General features: G+C 44.9%; 1 protein-coding gene across 10 annotated transcripts in view; it reads left to right on the forward strand.

The window, feature by feature from the left end:
• Nucleotides 1–16,887, forward strand: part of LOC147748173 (E3 ubiquitin-protein ligase TRIM38-like) — a 229,320-nt gene that overhangs the window by 112,420 nt on the left and 100,013 nt on the right. For 4 of the 10 annotated variants that reach the window (XM_086959081.1, XM_086959083.1, XM_086959084.1 and 1 more), the window contains 2 exons: nt 5,395–5,415; nt 16,669–16,689. The exons of 5 other annotated variants lie outside the window; for them this stretch is intronic. In XM_086959081.1, the coding sequence (XP_086815207.1) occupies nt 5,395–5,415; nt 16,669–16,689 (42 nt within the window). The remainder of the gene's footprint in view (nt 1–5,394; nt 5,416–16,668; nt 16,690–16,887) is intronic. One more of the 10 variants, XM_086959088.1, reaches the window with a different exon arrangement.

Raw genomic sequence — 16,887 nt, forward strand, 5'->3', positions numbered from 1 at the left:
GTAGTATCTTTACTCAGTAGTTTGCGGGTGGTGGATTTTTGTCTGACCTTGGCTTTTAGTTTGGATTTTCTTGAGTCCATAGCTCGACCGGTATTGTTCCTAGTTTCCACCTCCTGTTCGCTCTCTTCAGATAGCTCTTCATATTCTTGATTTGAGTTTTCTTCTATTCTTGCGGTTTCGTTATTTAACATGTGATCAGTCTTTCTAGGTTCATTGTCGTCCTCTAAGCTGCTGAGCATAGGCGAATCAGTCTCCAATACAGACGATAGGTTGCTGGTTAGTCTGTTAATCTCTATCTCTTTATCCATAGTAGCTTCTGGCGCAATAGGAGTGCGTACCAGATTATTGTTAACAGTCTTATCGATGTTAAAGGGGCCGTTGTTGGTTGCAGCATCAGGGCCAGGAGGGATAGTAGTATTGAGCTCAGGGGCAGCGGCAGTGGCAGTTACAAGAATACCAGATTTATTGGTTCTAGCTGTATCTGTGCAGTCTGTAACATTTTTGCTTGTGTCTTTCTCTTTGGCATGCACAAGACTTGTATTTGCATTGGTGGATGGGATAGAGTTAGTGTCTTTCTCAGCCAAGTCAGCTAAGATGGAAAGTTTCTGGGAGCCAGTATCTCCCTCACAAGAAGTCATTGCCGCGATATTATGGTTAGTGCTCCCATCTATTATGGCTACATTATGTACCTGTTTTTCTCCCCCGGCACCCACTACGCCCTTACCGCCTTTGCCAGTAGCAGTGATTAAATGAGGAGTGCCCGTAGCGGTTTTCATTTTGACAACCGATCCTCCCGTTAGTGCTTTGTTCTCGCTGGTAGACATACCTGGCTCGTCAGTTTTCGTCGCCTTCCCCGTTCTAGCAGTTCTGGTGGACCGGGTGGATTACCGCGTTGTCATCGGCACGAGAGTGGCAGAAGGATTCAGACCCGGTGTTAGGTGCACCGCTTTGTCTTTGTCGGCTTGCTGCAGCTGAGCGAGGTACGCCGCCTGGTCTTCGCTGGCTCCGCAGTCACCCCGCAGCTGTGCAGTGAATGCAGGGAGTAAACCAGGACCCGCCCAGTACCACCCCCGGCTGAACAGGCGAAAGTAGATGATACTCCAGGCTCTCCAGGTCGGTGGAGCCCCTCCGATCAGTCGGCAGACAAGTCGCAGCATCCAGGTTTGGCTTTAGCGTGTATTGTAAAAAAGAAAACGCTTCTACATCAGCGTATTTGAATCCCGATGCTTGAGCAGCGTGTCGTCAGCACTCGTAGTTTCTTTCACTCAAGGTGCGGTGTGGGCTCGATGCAAAACTCCTTCACCGAGCGGCTTCAGCCCGCCATCTTGGCTCCGCCCCTCCTCCTACGACCAGCATTTATAGGGCATTTCATGTTCCAATTTGATGCCTAGATATTTATATGTGGTAACAACCTTGACCTTTTTGGATTCTAAAAACCAGTTGAATTACTTTTAATTTGGAATCAACCAGCCGAACCACTCTAGTTTTATTTCAGCTTAGCTCTAGCCCTCGCTCGTCCAAGTAGTTTTTTACAGCATTCATGCTGTGTTGCAGGACTATTGACATTTGACTGAAGAGAACAATATCATCCGCATATTGCAGGCACTCATCAACCACGGGCCAAGAAAAAGGGGAGAGGGTCGAAATACATTGATTTATCATGTTAATTCCCACAGGAAAATTTGCTTTCCCATCCCAAAAAAACTGCTGATCTGCATTACACCAAATTTGCCATAAAGCTAGAACTTTACTCAAAGTGCACTTTTTGTGTGTTTTTGTTAATTTTGCCATTTTTGAGAAATTTGTGTGTAAAGAGGTGCTCAGGTTGGTCTTGAAGGGATAGAAAATTTAGGCGGGGCTCAGCAGGGGAGAAATTTGCTGACAAAACCAAAGGTAAAAGTGACTTTATAGTTCCTTATAGTATTAAGATCTTTCCTCACGTTTAAAAAAAGAGAAATCCATAAAAAAACACAAGTTAAAGTGACATTAGTGAGGTGTAGGAATAAGATGAAACAAATGTTTTAAAACCCCAAAAAACACAGAACTTCCCCAGTTAAAGTTTACTGTACTAACCACAACATACTTCCTCACCATGTACTGCTTCTGACCTCACATATTACATCACTCAGTGACATATTCAGTGACATCATTGGTGACATACTGATTTTACTGATAACATCGTAGACATATGCGGCATAGAGTTAGAGAATGTACTTAGTGTACATGTGAGGTTGTATAGCATGAAAACAGTGTATGCCTTGGAGGAAAGTAAGATTGTGCATGTTGAAAGCTATATAGTGCACCAGAAATATTACTTCAAGTTAAACAAGAGAAACTACCTCTTCCAACTCTTGCTACCCCAACAAATCAACCTGTCTGGGATGGTCTTCTTGAAATTCAAATATCGTAGCATGGTTTGCGTGAGAGCTTCTAAGAAAGACCCTAAAGCTACAGAGTTCAAAACTATTCTGCTTGTCTCTGCCTCAACCTAGTAATATGGGTTCACTATATGCCAGTACTCCTTTATTTGTAATGGTGGTACAGGGAATGACATTAAAATAAAGGTATTGTCTTAAACACCTGGCAGGCCTCAGCCTAAAACAGAGAATTTTTTTGCATAGCTTTCACCCAAAAATAACTTGATGTTCAGTAGGCAAACCTGATTGCCTACGGCAGATTAATTTCTTTATTTGGACAAGAAATGTTGTGCATAGAAAGGTAATTTAGTATGAAAGGCATTTTAGGAATTGTGAATGTATTCAACTAGATTGAGGTGATATACGATGGATGACAAGCAGTAACAAGACAGTACATACTTACATAATTCTATGGCAAATTTGTAAATAGATGTTCTAGCTGTGAAGACTCTTTTAATATGCAAGATTTTCAATGTAGTGACCACCAAGAGCTAAACGGAACATGACCTAGATACTGCATGGATATCTGTTTATGTTGAAGCAGCTTTTGTAGGGCTGACCAAAGACTGGGTGTGACCATGTAGCGGCCCAAGATTACAGAGAGGTTGTTTGAGCTGAGCAATTTATTATCAGTAGCCGATATAGAGCGCCATTTTTGCTTCTAACCAGATCTGATGGTGGCAGTGCTGCAGGGTGGGTGAGTCTGGGGAGTTCTTGTGACAAGTTCTTGTAGCAAAATATAGTACTCTATCCAGTGAGGTTAAACAATATACGGGAAGCTAGACATGTAAATGGTTACATTTGACAAGTTTGCTCAGGAGAGCAGTGTCTTGGATGTGCGAAATGAAATATTTGAGCATATTTTATACATATTCATTACTAATCCCTGTTGGAGATAAACGTATCTATATTCATTGAAGTGTCTGTAGGTTTCAGTCTGACAATGCTGAGTTCATGGTGCCTGTTACTTGGTGAGGCAGGGCGATGGATAGTTGAGGAAAGGGAGGCTGGTGCCAATTTGGCAATACTGATTATTTCCATTTTGGATGAATTTGACATCAGTGAATGAAAAGCCATTCAGTGATGACTGTCCATAAGGCATGCTGAGATCGAGAGGAAGATGTGGGCGTCCTCTGCATATAGCTGATTGGTTGGGGAGCCAAAGAAACTTATGATATTGCTGAGAGATGATATAGAGTTAAAGGGACCCAGAAGTGAACCTTATGGGACAGAGATCCGCCAGGGTTCATGGATTGAGTCAAGAGCACCAAGAATATGCAAATAAGTGATTTTAGAGATTGGATAAGTAAGAGTTGAAAGTGGATTCAGGCACAGAGGTATAATCCGATATACAGTGTAAGATGCCGCAGAGAGGTAGAAGGATATGATAACCGATGAGAAGTGGTGGAGAATATGAAGTTCGATAAGTGAGGGAGGATCATTTGTGTGGGTTGTAACCTCAGTGCCCCCTTTAATCTGGATTTATGATGTCAAGTCAAATGGTCTTTATTCGGATATAAAATATCCATAAAAGTACAAATCATCACTGCCAATATACATATAACATACAATCATCAATAAGAAATACAAAAGGAGTTAAAGAATGGGATAGGACAATAGTCTTGAAATCAATAAATAACATAAAACCAATGTGCAAAGCATAGTATTAAAGTGCAAGTAGACGCTATGTAAACCTTCAGTAAGCACGGAATCTAACAGCAATATTGTACAAAAATCGCAAATTGTAAACTTTGAACTCAGTGCAAGTAAGCAATTGTAAACATCCGACTAAGTGCAAAATAGACTACCACATATATGCTAAATCCAATTAAGAAGAGAGATTACAGGTGTATAACATGTTTCAAAGTATATTCATGGAGGCTCGTGAACGTACCACTGCTCACCAAAAATGAGCTTACACGGAAAATCATGTCATCACAACCCAGCTGCAGTATTTCTTGGTACCCCAAGGTAGAATGAGATTTATGATGAGGAGGTTTGGGGACCTAAGGGGTTGGATGAGGTGCATTATGGGTCGACGTTTTGCTAATAGATTTACCTCTGCTGGAGATGTGTAGTAGAAGGAAAAGAGCATGAGAGAAAGGGTGTAAAGTGTGATTGGTAAAGGATGAAGTAGATGCACTTTAGTGAAGCTTTGCTGGGCTAGTTTGGATTTTTTAGATATTTGAGGTGAAGTATGAGGCACAGTTATGTACGAGAAATGTGTAACTTGTGTAAGGGGAGAGTAGATTGTTACATGTGGGGGCAAGTACTTGAAAGGCTGCGTATAGAGAAGTGATTTATTAATTTAACAGCAAGGATTTGACAAAGGTAAGTGCAGGGGTAGTCGGGACTAGGCCTGGGTAAAATAGAATTTGCGGTGGTGTATTACGTCATTTTCTGAATTTTACATTACAGTTGTTACACAAAAATCTTAAAATTACACCACTTTGAGTATTTGCTTGGCTATTTGTGCCAAAATTATATCCCAAGAACAGCACTAACAACTAGAGCATGAACATTAGTTTGCGGCACTTTTCTTTTTTGAGCTTTTTTTGCACAAAGTGTTTTTTTAGCTTTATTTTCCCACGAAACCTTCCTTGCTTCAGAAATTGAGTGTGCACATCTCGCTATACAGAATAGAGCTAATTAGCAGATTTGCATTGCTTGTAATTAAGTGTAATTTCACAATTTTCCAAACATGTCATGTAATTAGGCAAAAGCAGTGTATGGGTTCTTGCTCTTAATTTCACTAGGCTGGTATATTTTGGATAATTGTCTTTTTGAAGTCTGAATTAATTTTGTTGGTTGCTGGTACACCTTCCTGCACAAATGCCGTTGTTTTTTATTAATATCCAGTCCAGTCATTAAAGGAAGGAATAGAACTTGGGGAAATGTTCTGGAAAGTCTTGGCTTTTAAAACACACAAGGATCCGCTAATGTGAATGGATTCTGACCCATCTTTTATCTTTCACAGATAACTACGCCAATAATGAAGGTAAGACTGCAGAGGCAAACTATCTCGAGCACCTTTTTTTCTGGTTTGATGTCTTCATTGCACTATTAATAGCAACCTGTGTTGTGTGAGAACTAAAATGGCTACACCTTTGTAAAACATTTTAGCTTTGGAAACGTCAGGGTTGCTGCTATCCTGTGTTGTGACGTTTGAGTAAATACTAAATACAATCAACATCGTCATCAACACGGCTGTCATTGTAACCACCCAGTGGGTACCACTCTCTGTGTCTACATCTAAACCTGGACCTTTTTAAAGAGTGTTAAGAGGCACTATGCAATTCATTGTGAAAAAAGCCCCTAGATCGCCTGTTTAAAAAAAAATGTATTCTTCTAACTTTGGCATTCAGCTGCACAAATGCTATTAGAATGTTTTTACGTGGAGTCTGGGAGTCTTGGCACTTTTACTAATTATTAATGCATAATCAAAATATGTAATTTATTTAATTAGGTTTACTGTGCTAACCACAACATACTTCCTCACCATGTAATGCTTCTGACCTCACATGTTACATCACTCAGTGACATATTCAGTGACATCATTGGTGACATACTGATTTTACTGATAACATCGTAGACATATGCGGCATAGAGTTAGAGAATGTACTTAGTGTACATGTGAGGTTGTATAGCATCAAAACAGTGTATGCCTTGGAGGAAAGTAAGATTGTGCATGTTGAAAGCTATATAGTGCACCAGAAATATTACTTCAAGTTAAACACGAGAAAGGCTGAGTTCACCTGCTGTGGGTTGTTGATTTATGTTGGGAAGTAGGTTGAGGCTTAGAACCAAAGCCTGTTCCAAAAAAAATCTGTGTGAAAGGACACAGCCGCTGTTGACAACAGATTATACACCATAGAAATCTGAGCACATGTGTATGATGAATATTTGTAATACAGTAGCACAGACCAATTCTATGTAGGGAGGACTTTTGTAAATTGTGGATGTTTATTTCCAGCCTCATTGAGAGCCAGGAGAACTAGAATAAAAACATCACTTCTTGTCTGAAACATGTGCATAGCTGGATGAAGGAGAACTGCAGCTTTCTGATTGGCACTGACACTTGAGGTCATCAGACCAGATCTGTTTTGGATCATAGTCTTACATCATTGTGGCTAACAGTAGTGGGATAGTGTACAATGTCTGCTCACAGGAAATAATCTTGGCGTCCAGATTGACCTTTTGCTCTTAAAATATGAAAACACAAACTGCTAAATGTTTCTAGGAAACCACCTCTTCCAACTCTAGCTACCCCAACAAATCAACCTGTCTGGGATGGTCTTCTTGAAATTCAATATGGCTGAGATACCCGCCACCCCCTCTCAACACAATCCCCAAGGATGGGAAACCGGAAACAGTTCTGAAGTTTTTGGAAGACGGGAGGGAGTGACCCTCCCGGCCGTATTTATTAAAATATGAAACAAAATTAAAACATTAAATCAACAGTTTCATATTATGTACAATTTCATTACCACATTGCGATGTTTGGCTAACCTTAACATATCCTCTAATACAAAGGTTCTCCTAGCCGAACTAACATCCTACCAAACATTTACTTAACTTTTGAAATTGTACATCCTAACGTTTAAGGGCCAACGGCAAGGTCGTAACCGGTGTCAAGATCCCTAACCCAGACATATCCCCCTCACTTGTGAGGGGCGGCACGGAGGCATACCTCAAGTGCAACTACCAATTTCCCTTGACTTGACGGGGGCCCCAATAAAACTCGACGCCACTTAAAGGTTGTACGAGGACTCGTGTGAGGTATCTAGAAGGTAGCGTAGACCCCCCCCCAAACCCCACACAACTTACCACATCTGCCGTCGCAGACGTCCTGGCCCCGGGAAATTCCCCAGGAGGGGGCTGTAACCCCTCCTACCCATGAAGGGGCCTTGACCGCCTTCCCTTTCCTTTCGGCGACCCATCCTTAGAAGGGACCGCCTCCCCGTTGAGGGGCCAATGGCCACCTCCCCCGAGCGCCCCCATCCGTAATGGGTGACGCCCACTCATAGGGATCTTCCAATTAGTGCTCACCGATCATGACCTTACCGCCCGACCAAAATAAATACGACAATGATAACTAAATCACTAAAGACTAAATATAACAGACAGTAGCAACAACAACTTTATTCAAAGCATGCTTACTGATGAACACTAAAGCAGAATTACTTTATTTGCAAAACATAACACAAATCGATCATTCTTTATTGCATACTCAAAATCTTCACGATAATACCACAACCTGTAAACGAAAATCAGAATTATCCATCAAAACTTTATTCAAAAACCACTCGCTGTCTTCAGGGGCTGGTGGGTGGGTCAAAATTGGCTCTTCGTTCCGTCTCGAGCTCACGTGCAGCGAGGAGGTGCATCTTCAGAGCACAGGAACAAGAGGATGCTTTCTGGTCTTGTTCCTCCTTTTATCCGTCTTCAGGGCGGGCGTAAACCCGCCCCTGCCTGCCCCAAGGGCGTGGCCAGCCGCGTCAGTGTCTAGGCCAACCCACTCTAGGGCGGGAAAAGGCGCGCCCCGGCTACGCCGCTTCGGGCATACCAGCCGAGACTCGCCTCCCGCCCAAGATGGCTTCCCGGGGGGATCGTGGTACTCTGCCATACGTTCGGGGGGACCGATTGGTCGCCCCTTTCCATATGGCTGAGATACCCGCCACCCCCTCTCAACACAATCCCCAAGGATGGGAAACCGGAAACAGTTCTGAAGTTTTTGGAAGACGGGAGGGAGTGACCCTCCCGGCCGTATTTATTAAAATATGAAACAAAATTAAAACATTAAATCAACAGTTTCATATTATGTACAATTTCATTACCACATTGCGATGTTTGGCTAACCTTAACATATCCTCTAATACAAAGGTTCTCCTAGCCGAACTAACATCCTACCAAACATTTACTTAACTTTTGAAATTGTACATCCTAACGTTTAAGGGCCAACGGCAAGGTCGTAACCGGTGTCAAGATCCCTAACCCAGACATATCCCCCTCACTTGTGAGGGGCGGCACGGAGGCATACCTCAAGTGCAACTACCAATTTCCCTTGACTTGACGGGGGCCCCAATAAAACTCGACGCCACTTAAAGGTCGTACGAGGACTCGTGTGAGGTATCTAGAAGGTAGCGTAGACCCCCCCCCAAACCCCACACAACTTACCACATCTGCCGTCGCAGACGTCCTGGCCCCGGGAAATTCCCCAGGAGGGGGCTGTAACCCCTCCTACCCATGAAGGGGCCTTGACCGCCTTCCCTTTCCTTTCGGCGACCCATCCTTAGAAGGGACCGCCTCCCCGTTGAGGGGCCAATGGCCACCTCCCCCGAGCGCCCCCATCCGTAATGGGTGACGCCCACTCATAGGGATCTTCCAATTAGTGCTCACCGATCATGACCTTACCGCCACAGGTCCGGATAGTTGACCGGCTATCCGGACCCCCCACCACACTCCTACCTAAAGGTCATGTTTTAACGTCTTCAGCCAAGCTATGAAGTCTCCTATGAGTAACTCATTCCCCATCCGAGACAAATGAACACCATCCCCCAAGTACATACTGTCATCATTAATACACCCATGCGAGATAGAATGCAGTGCATTGGAACGGAACAACCTACTCACTTTGTTATTCATTTTTCTCACAGAGTGATTTAAAGCAGAAACAGAAAAAGCCCCCCGCCACACTTTTCGTGGGATCATATGGGACCACGCAATTGTGCACCCTGGAACTCTCCTCGCTAACCAACTTACAGTGGAAAGCATCGCCTCCAGGAGAAGTCGTCTACCAGTGGTGACCAAATCATTGCCCCCAAGATGTACTATGACTACAGGCGGCGGTGACCTCGTCCGCACTAGCAAACCCTCGAAAAATGATTGAAACTGGTCAATACAGAGACCGCCCTTTCCGTAGAAGGACACACTGTACCCGTATTCCCCAGCCACGTGCACCATGTCACCTGCCTTGAATACGTCCGCGGCACGCCTCACGTATGAGTGGCCCACGACCCACACCTCCTTTTTCACAGCCGGTGATGTCTGACCGCTGGCCCGGTGTTGGGTCGACTGCATAGTCCGCCCCGCCTCGTAGGCTTGCGTAACTGAAAACCAAACAAAAACAAGAAGCGTGAGTACATCATTACAGCTTCACAACATGTGCAAACGCACATACCTTTTATAACAATTGGAGGACCAACGCCCCACCCGTTTAACTTGTTCCACATTCAGACCCCTGGCTGTAGCCTCTGTAGCAGCCCCTATCCGAAAGGAATGGGTCCCAAACTCGCCCGGGTTCAAGCCCGCAGCTGTAATCGACATCGCAAGCACCCGCTGAAACTGAAACCTTGTCAGTGGGGTGGCGTCCGCGTGTCTCAACAAGGTCCCCCCCCCATGATGCCACCCTTCGTGTTAAATAATCCTCTAAACACTTCACTGGGCACATGGACGACCCGGGAATCCTGCGTATAATTATGCAGTCACCCATCCCACTCTGATCGGTCTTGGACCTCACAAACGAGACAGTCATTGTCTCCCCTCTGAACTGAACGTGCTCTGCGCACAGCCCTCCCGTCACATCCTGCTTGTTCCTCGCCACTAATTCGCTTACCCGCATAGCCCCATGAAATGCCAGCGTAAAAGCGGCTCGGAATAACACTGTCTCAAACTGAGATGAACATGTTGTAGGGAGTCTGGATAATAACTGGGCCAACCTATCCAAACCTATCGGGCGCCTCTCATCTACTCTGCGACCCTCAAGGCGTTGCCACCCACGTAGCGCTTTTTGCACAACGAAAGACGCTGTCGGGTCCTGGATCCCATGAGCCCTCGCTACAAAGGAAATGGCCGCCCGATGCCTCTGGGCCGTGGCCACCGATTTCCCTGCCAGATGTAACGACATCAGGAAGTTCACTACCCATTCTTCCTGGCCCCAAAGCTCCTCCCTAGCAGTCCCCAAAAAGGCTAAATAGGACCGGAACGCCCCTTCATATGCCTTCCTCGTCCTGGGTGCTAAACTCTCTCCCACGAGGTTACGAAGTTCGGGGCACCGAGAGACCAGAGAGCTTCGGGAAAGGGTGCTGGCTCCGGGTCTGCTGTGGGAAGAAAACCCCAGAAGGCCTGCATACGAAAACGAGAAAGGGCATCAGCCGCCTGGTTCATTACCCCCGGGACATGTCTTGCTTTGAATAGCACATTCAATTGCATACACAGTAATACGATTTCCTTGAGCAGTCTCAAAATCCATTTGCATCGTGCTGCCTGGCTATTGATACACTCAACCACGGTCATATTGTCAGACCAAAATACCACAGAGTGATCTTTGAACCCCTCGGGCCACGTTCTCAGGGCCACCAAAATGGGGAAAAGTTCCAGGAAATCAATGTTACTTGTCAATCCACTGTTATGCCACCATGCCGGCCATTTTTGTGCAGACCATCGAGTGGCGAAAATGGCACCGAAACCCATGCTCCCTGCCGAATCTGTCCACAGCCCCAGCTCCTCAGAGGACACGGCCGGTTTGTTCCAGACGACTCGACCATTGAAATCCGCCAGAAATGCCAACCAAATGCGCATGTCCTGGCGGACCTCTGCCGAGAGCCTTGTGCGATGATGGCCCTCCCTCAGTCCGACCATGGCTTGAGCGATCGAACGGGAAAAAGGGCGGGCCATTGGTATAACTCTTAGGGCAAAGTTCAACTGTCCCACTAACTGCTGTAATTGATGCAGCTTAACCTTAGATTCACTCATACACATTTGCAGGGATGCCCTGAACTTTAATACTTTATCACCTGGCAAACGGAAACAACCTTCTCCGGAGTCTAACTCGATCCCCAGAAATTCGAGGCAAGTCGAAGGACCCGCCGTCTTACCTGGTGCTAATGGCACGCCAAACTGATTCATTAAAACACAAAATGCAGCCAAAGCTTGCCCACATTCCGGATCCCCGGCTGCCCCCAGGAACAAAAAATCATCGAGATAATGCATCACATGTTGGAAACCCGTCTTCTTAGTGAAGACCCATTGTAGGAAACTACTGAATTTCTCGAAATAGGCACAAGATATAGAGCATCCCATCGGCATACACCTATTCATGTAATACTGACCCTGAAACATGAATCCCAGGAGACGCTGATCGTCTGGATGTACCGGGAGCAACCGGAACGCTGACTCGATATCAGATTTTGCCATCAGCGCACCGGGCCCCAGGCGATTCAAAATGGCTACGGCCTCATCGAAGGATGCGTACCGTACCGAACACATTTCCGGGTCTATCGCTTCGTTTACAGAAAGACCACGTGGGGCTGACAAATTATGTATCAGCCGAAACTCACCCGGGTCCTTCTTGGGGACCACTCCTAAAGGCGAACAAACAAAGTTAGCAACCGGGGGTACACTAAACGGACCGGCGACTCGACCTCGAGTAACCTCCTTCCGGATCTTTTCCTGTACCACGGTCGTATGCTGCAAGACCGATATCTGATTCTTGCATTTTTCCACACCCTGAAAGTCCCCCACTGGGATGCGGAAACCATATGAAAACCCGTTCCGCACCACCCCAGCGGAAGCACGATCCGGGTATACACTGAGCCAGGGAATCATTGCCAAGGTATCAACCGGGGTAGGTAAAGGCGCCCCTCGGACTATGTTAGACCTGTTTGGCACCTCCTCTACCCCCGTTATCACCCGTTTTGGCTCTGCACGTGGACTCAGGATGGGATGATTGCCCACACCCACTACATTCGTGTCTAAATTTGCACGACCCCTGGGGCCTAGTACATTTTCCCCTGTTAAAGTTCCAACAAACCCCCTTTTTACCTGCATTACCGGTAGGCCTCGAGTGATTGTCGGTACCCGTACCTGATCGAAAGGGTGTCCCCGCATACTGACGGGAGGATTCGCCCACGTTACTCCCTACCAATGGCAATTTCAACATACCAGTATCCTTCATTTTGGACCAGGACACAGAATCATAACAATCCCAAGTTAAGTTTTTATCATGTTCTTTTGCTTTTCTGAAAATATTATCATAGCAGAACCAATGATTACCCTCGTGTGATACAGAGTACCCCATGATCCGTGACTGATAAATCGGCAATTCGGGTAGCAATTCGGGCCTTCGTTCTCCCAAGATCGATGTGAAAACCCCCCAAGCCTTTCCCCAATTGCCAATGTTTTCATTTACCTTAAAGGCGGCCATCTTTGCGCGCCAAACACTCGGATGCATGAGGTCCTTCTGGCCTTTAACATGCTCCATCTCATAATGATCAGTAAGCAACGAGAAGATGTTTACATACTCCCCTGCCCATATCTTTTCTTTAATAGCTAAAGGGACATGCTGACCCAACTTCTCCCTTCGAGAGGGTGCCGACTCCTCCCTCGCAATCGACAATGGCCGCTTACCTGAACCGGACGCTGTGTCTGTGACTGAAACCGTCCCCTGTGGCTTCTCTACGGCCGCAGCTGGCGTGGATACCCTCGCTGCTTCCCGTGTTTCACGCAGTTGCTTCATCAACACCTGCGCGTCGACAGCCGTGGCGCCCTCGCTACCTTTACCCAACCACGCTGCTACTTGTGCTGCCAGCTCGGGCGGCATATCTTCCCCGGACACGGGGGTGACCACAACGGGAATCGGATTCCCTTCCTCCGGCACGGGAGTGGGTGCTTCGAGCGGGACACTGGGACCCGGGATATCTCCCCCAGCTGCTCCCCTCCTGGGCCTCTTGCCTTTTCCTCCCGGGGCTGCTCCCACCAAAGGACGTTTCGGCCCCCCTTCCTCGTCTTTATCCATTCGCCTCTTTAGGTCCGTCACCTCTTTCATGAGAACACGCAGCATCTGGTCGGTAGTCATTCGCTTTCCCGCCTTCTTCGGCATTCTCCAACAGAGTATCTGGAAAACAAACAAGAACGATTACAACGCTCAAAATTGGCTCTTCGTTCCGTCTCGAGCTCACGTGCAGCGAGGAGGTGCAGCTTCAGAGCACAGGAACAAGAGGATGCTTTCTGGTCTTGTTCCTCCTTTTATCCGTCTTCAGGGCGGGCGTAAACCCGCCCCTGCCTGCCCCAAGGGCGTGGCCAGCCGCGTCAGTGTCTAGGCCAACCCACTCTAGGGCGGGAAAAGGCGCGCCCCGGCTACGCCGCTTCGGGCATACCAGCCGAGACTCGCCTCCCGCCCAAGATGGCTTCCCGGGGGGATCGTGGTACTCTGCCATACGTTCGGGGGGACCGATTGGTCGCCCCTTTCCAATATCGTAGCATGGTTTGCGTGAGAGCTTCTAAGAAAGACCCTAAAGCTACAGAGTTCAAAACTATTTTGCTTGTCTCTGCCTCAACCTAGTAATATGGGTTCACTATCTGCCAGTACTCCTTTATTTGTAATGGTGGTACAGGGAATGACATTAAAATAAAGGTATTGTCTTAAACACCTGGCAGGCCTCAGCCTAAAACAGAGAATTTTTTTGCATAGCTTTCACCCAAAAAAAACTTGATGTTCAGTAGGCAAACCTGATTGCCTACGGCAGATTAATTTCTTTATTTGGACAAGAAATGTTGTGCATAGAAAGGTAATTTAGTATGAAAGGCATTTTAGTAATTGTGAATGTATTCAACTAGATTGAGGTGATATACGATGGATGACAAGCAGTAACAAGACAGTACATACTTACATAATTCTATGGCAAATTTGTAAATAGATGTTCTAGTTGTGAAGACTCTTTTAATATGCTAGATTTTCAATGTAGTGACCACCAAGAGCTAAACGGAACATGACCTAGATACTGCATGGATATCTGTTTATGTTGAAGCAGCTTTTGTAGGGCTGACCAAAGACTAGGTGTGACCATGTAGCGGCCCAAGATTACAGAGAGGTTGTTTGAGCTGAGCAATTTATTATCAGTAGCCGATATAGGGCGCCATTTTTGCTTCTAACCAGATCTGATGGTGGCAGTGCTGCAGGGTAGGTGAGTCTGGGGAGTTCTTGTGACAAGTTCTTGTAGCAAAATATAGTACTCTATCCAGTGAGGTTAAAGAATATACGGGAAGCTAGACATGTAAATGGTTACATTTGACAAGTTTGCTCAGGAGAGCAGTGTCTTGGATGTGCGAAATGAAATATTTGAGCATATTTTATAAATATTCATTACTAATCCCTGTTGGAGATATACGTATCTATATTCATTGAAGTGTCTGTAGGTTTCAGTCTGACGATGCTGAGTTCATGGTGCCTGTTATTTGGTGAGGCAGGGCGATGGATAGTTGAGGAAAGGGAGGCAGGTGCCAATTTGGCAATACTGATCATTTCCATTTTGAATGAATTTGACTTCAGTGAATGAAAAGCCATTCAGTGATGACTGTCCATAAGGCATGCTGAGATCGAGAGGAAGATGTGGGCGTCCTCTGCATATAGCTGATTGGTTGGGGAGCCAACAAAACTTATGATATTGCTGAGAGATGATATAGAGTTAAAGGGACCCAGAAGTGAACCTTATGGGACAGAGATCCGCCAGGGTTCATGGATTGAGTCAAGAGCACCAAGAATATGCAAATAAGTGATTTTAGAGATTGGATAAGTAAGAGTTGAAAGTGGATTCAGGCACAGAGGTATAATCCGATATACAGTGTAAGATGCCGCAGAGAGGTAGAAGGATATGATAACCGATGAGAAGTGGTGGAGAATATGAAGTTCGATAAGTGAGGGAGGATCATTTGTGTGGGTTGTAACCTCAGTGCCCCCTTTAATCTGGATTTATGATGTCAAGTCAAATGGTCTTTATTCGGATATAAAATATCCATAAAAGTACAAATCATCACTGCCAATATACATATAACATACAATCATCAATAAGAAATACAAAAGGAGTTAAAAAATGGGATAGGACAATAGTCTTGAAATCAATAAATAACATAAAACCAATGTGCAAAGCATAGTATTAAAGTGCAAGTAGACGCTATGTAAACCTTCAGTAAGCACGGAATCTAACAGCAATATTGTACAAAAATCGCAAATTGTAAACTTTGAACTCAGTGCAAATAAGCAATTGTAAACATCCGACTAAGTGCAAAATAGACTACCACATATATGCTAAATCCAATTAAGAAGAGAGATTACAGGTGTATAACATGTTTCAAAGTATATTCATGGAGGCTCGTGAACGTACCACTGCTCACAAAAATGAGCTTACACGGAAAATCATGTCATCACAACCCAGCTGCAGTATTTCTTGGTACCCCAAGGTAGAATGAGATTTATGATGAGAAGGTTTGGGGACCTAAGGGGTTGGATGAGGTGCATTATGGGTCGACGTTTTGCTAATAGATTTACCTCTGCTGGAGATGTGTAGTAGAAGGAAAAGAGCATGAGAGAAAGGGTGTAAAGTGTGATTGGTAAAGGATGAAGTAGATGCAGTTGATGCACTTTAGTGAAGCTTTGCTGGGCTAGTTTGGATTTTTTAGATTTTTGAGGTGAAGTATGAGGCACAGTTATGTGGGAGAAATGTGTAACTTGTGTAAGGGGAGAGTAGATTGTTACATGTGTGGGCAAATACTTGAAAGGCTGCGCATAGAGAAGTGATTTATTAATTTAACAGCAAGGATTTGACAAAGGTAAGTGCAGGGGTAGTCTGGACTAGGCCTGGGTAAAATAGAATTTGCGGTGGTGTATTACGTCATTTTCTGAATTTTACATTACAGTTGTTACACAAAAATCTTAAAGTTACACCACTTTGAGTATTTGCGTGGCTATTTGTGCCAAAATTATATCCCAAGAACAGCACTAACAACTAGAGCATGAACATTAGTTTGCGGCACTTTTCTTTTTTGAGCTTTTTTTGCACAAAGTGTTTTTTTAGCTTAATTTTCCCACGAAACCTTCCTTGCTTCAGAAATTGAGTGTGCACATCTCGCTATACAGAATAGAGCTAATTAGCAGATTTGCATTGCTTGTAATTAAGTGTAATTTCACAATTTTCCAAACATGTCATGTAATTAAGCAAAAGCAGAGTATGGGTTCTTGCTCTTAATTTCACTAGGCTGGTATATTTTGGATAATTGTCTTTTTGAAGACTGAATAAATTTTGTTGGTTGCTGGTACACCTCCCTGCACAAATGCCGTTGTATTTTATTAATATCCGGTCCAGTCATTAAAGAAAGGAATCGAACTTGGGAAAATGTCTTGGAAAGTCTTGGCTTTTAAAACACACAAGCATCCGCTAATGTGAATGGATTCTGACCCATCTTTTATCTTTCACAGATAACTACACCAATAATGAAGGTAAGACTGCAGAGGCAAACTATCTCGAGCACCTTTTTTTCTGGTTTGATTTCTTCATTGCACTATTAATAGCAACCTGTGTTGTGTGAGAACTAAAATGGCTACACCTTTGTAAAACATTTTAGCTTTGGAAACGTCAGGTTACTGCTATCCTGTGTGACGTTTGAGTAAATACTAAATACAATCAACATCGCCATC

Source organism: Lissotriton vulgaris, chromosome 1_1 (assembly GCF_964263255.1).
Source record: "Lissotriton vulgaris chromosome 1_1, aLisVul1.2, whole genome shotgun sequence".
NCBI lineage: Eukaryota > Metazoa > Chordata > Amphibia > Caudata > Salamandridae > Lissotriton > Lissotriton vulgaris.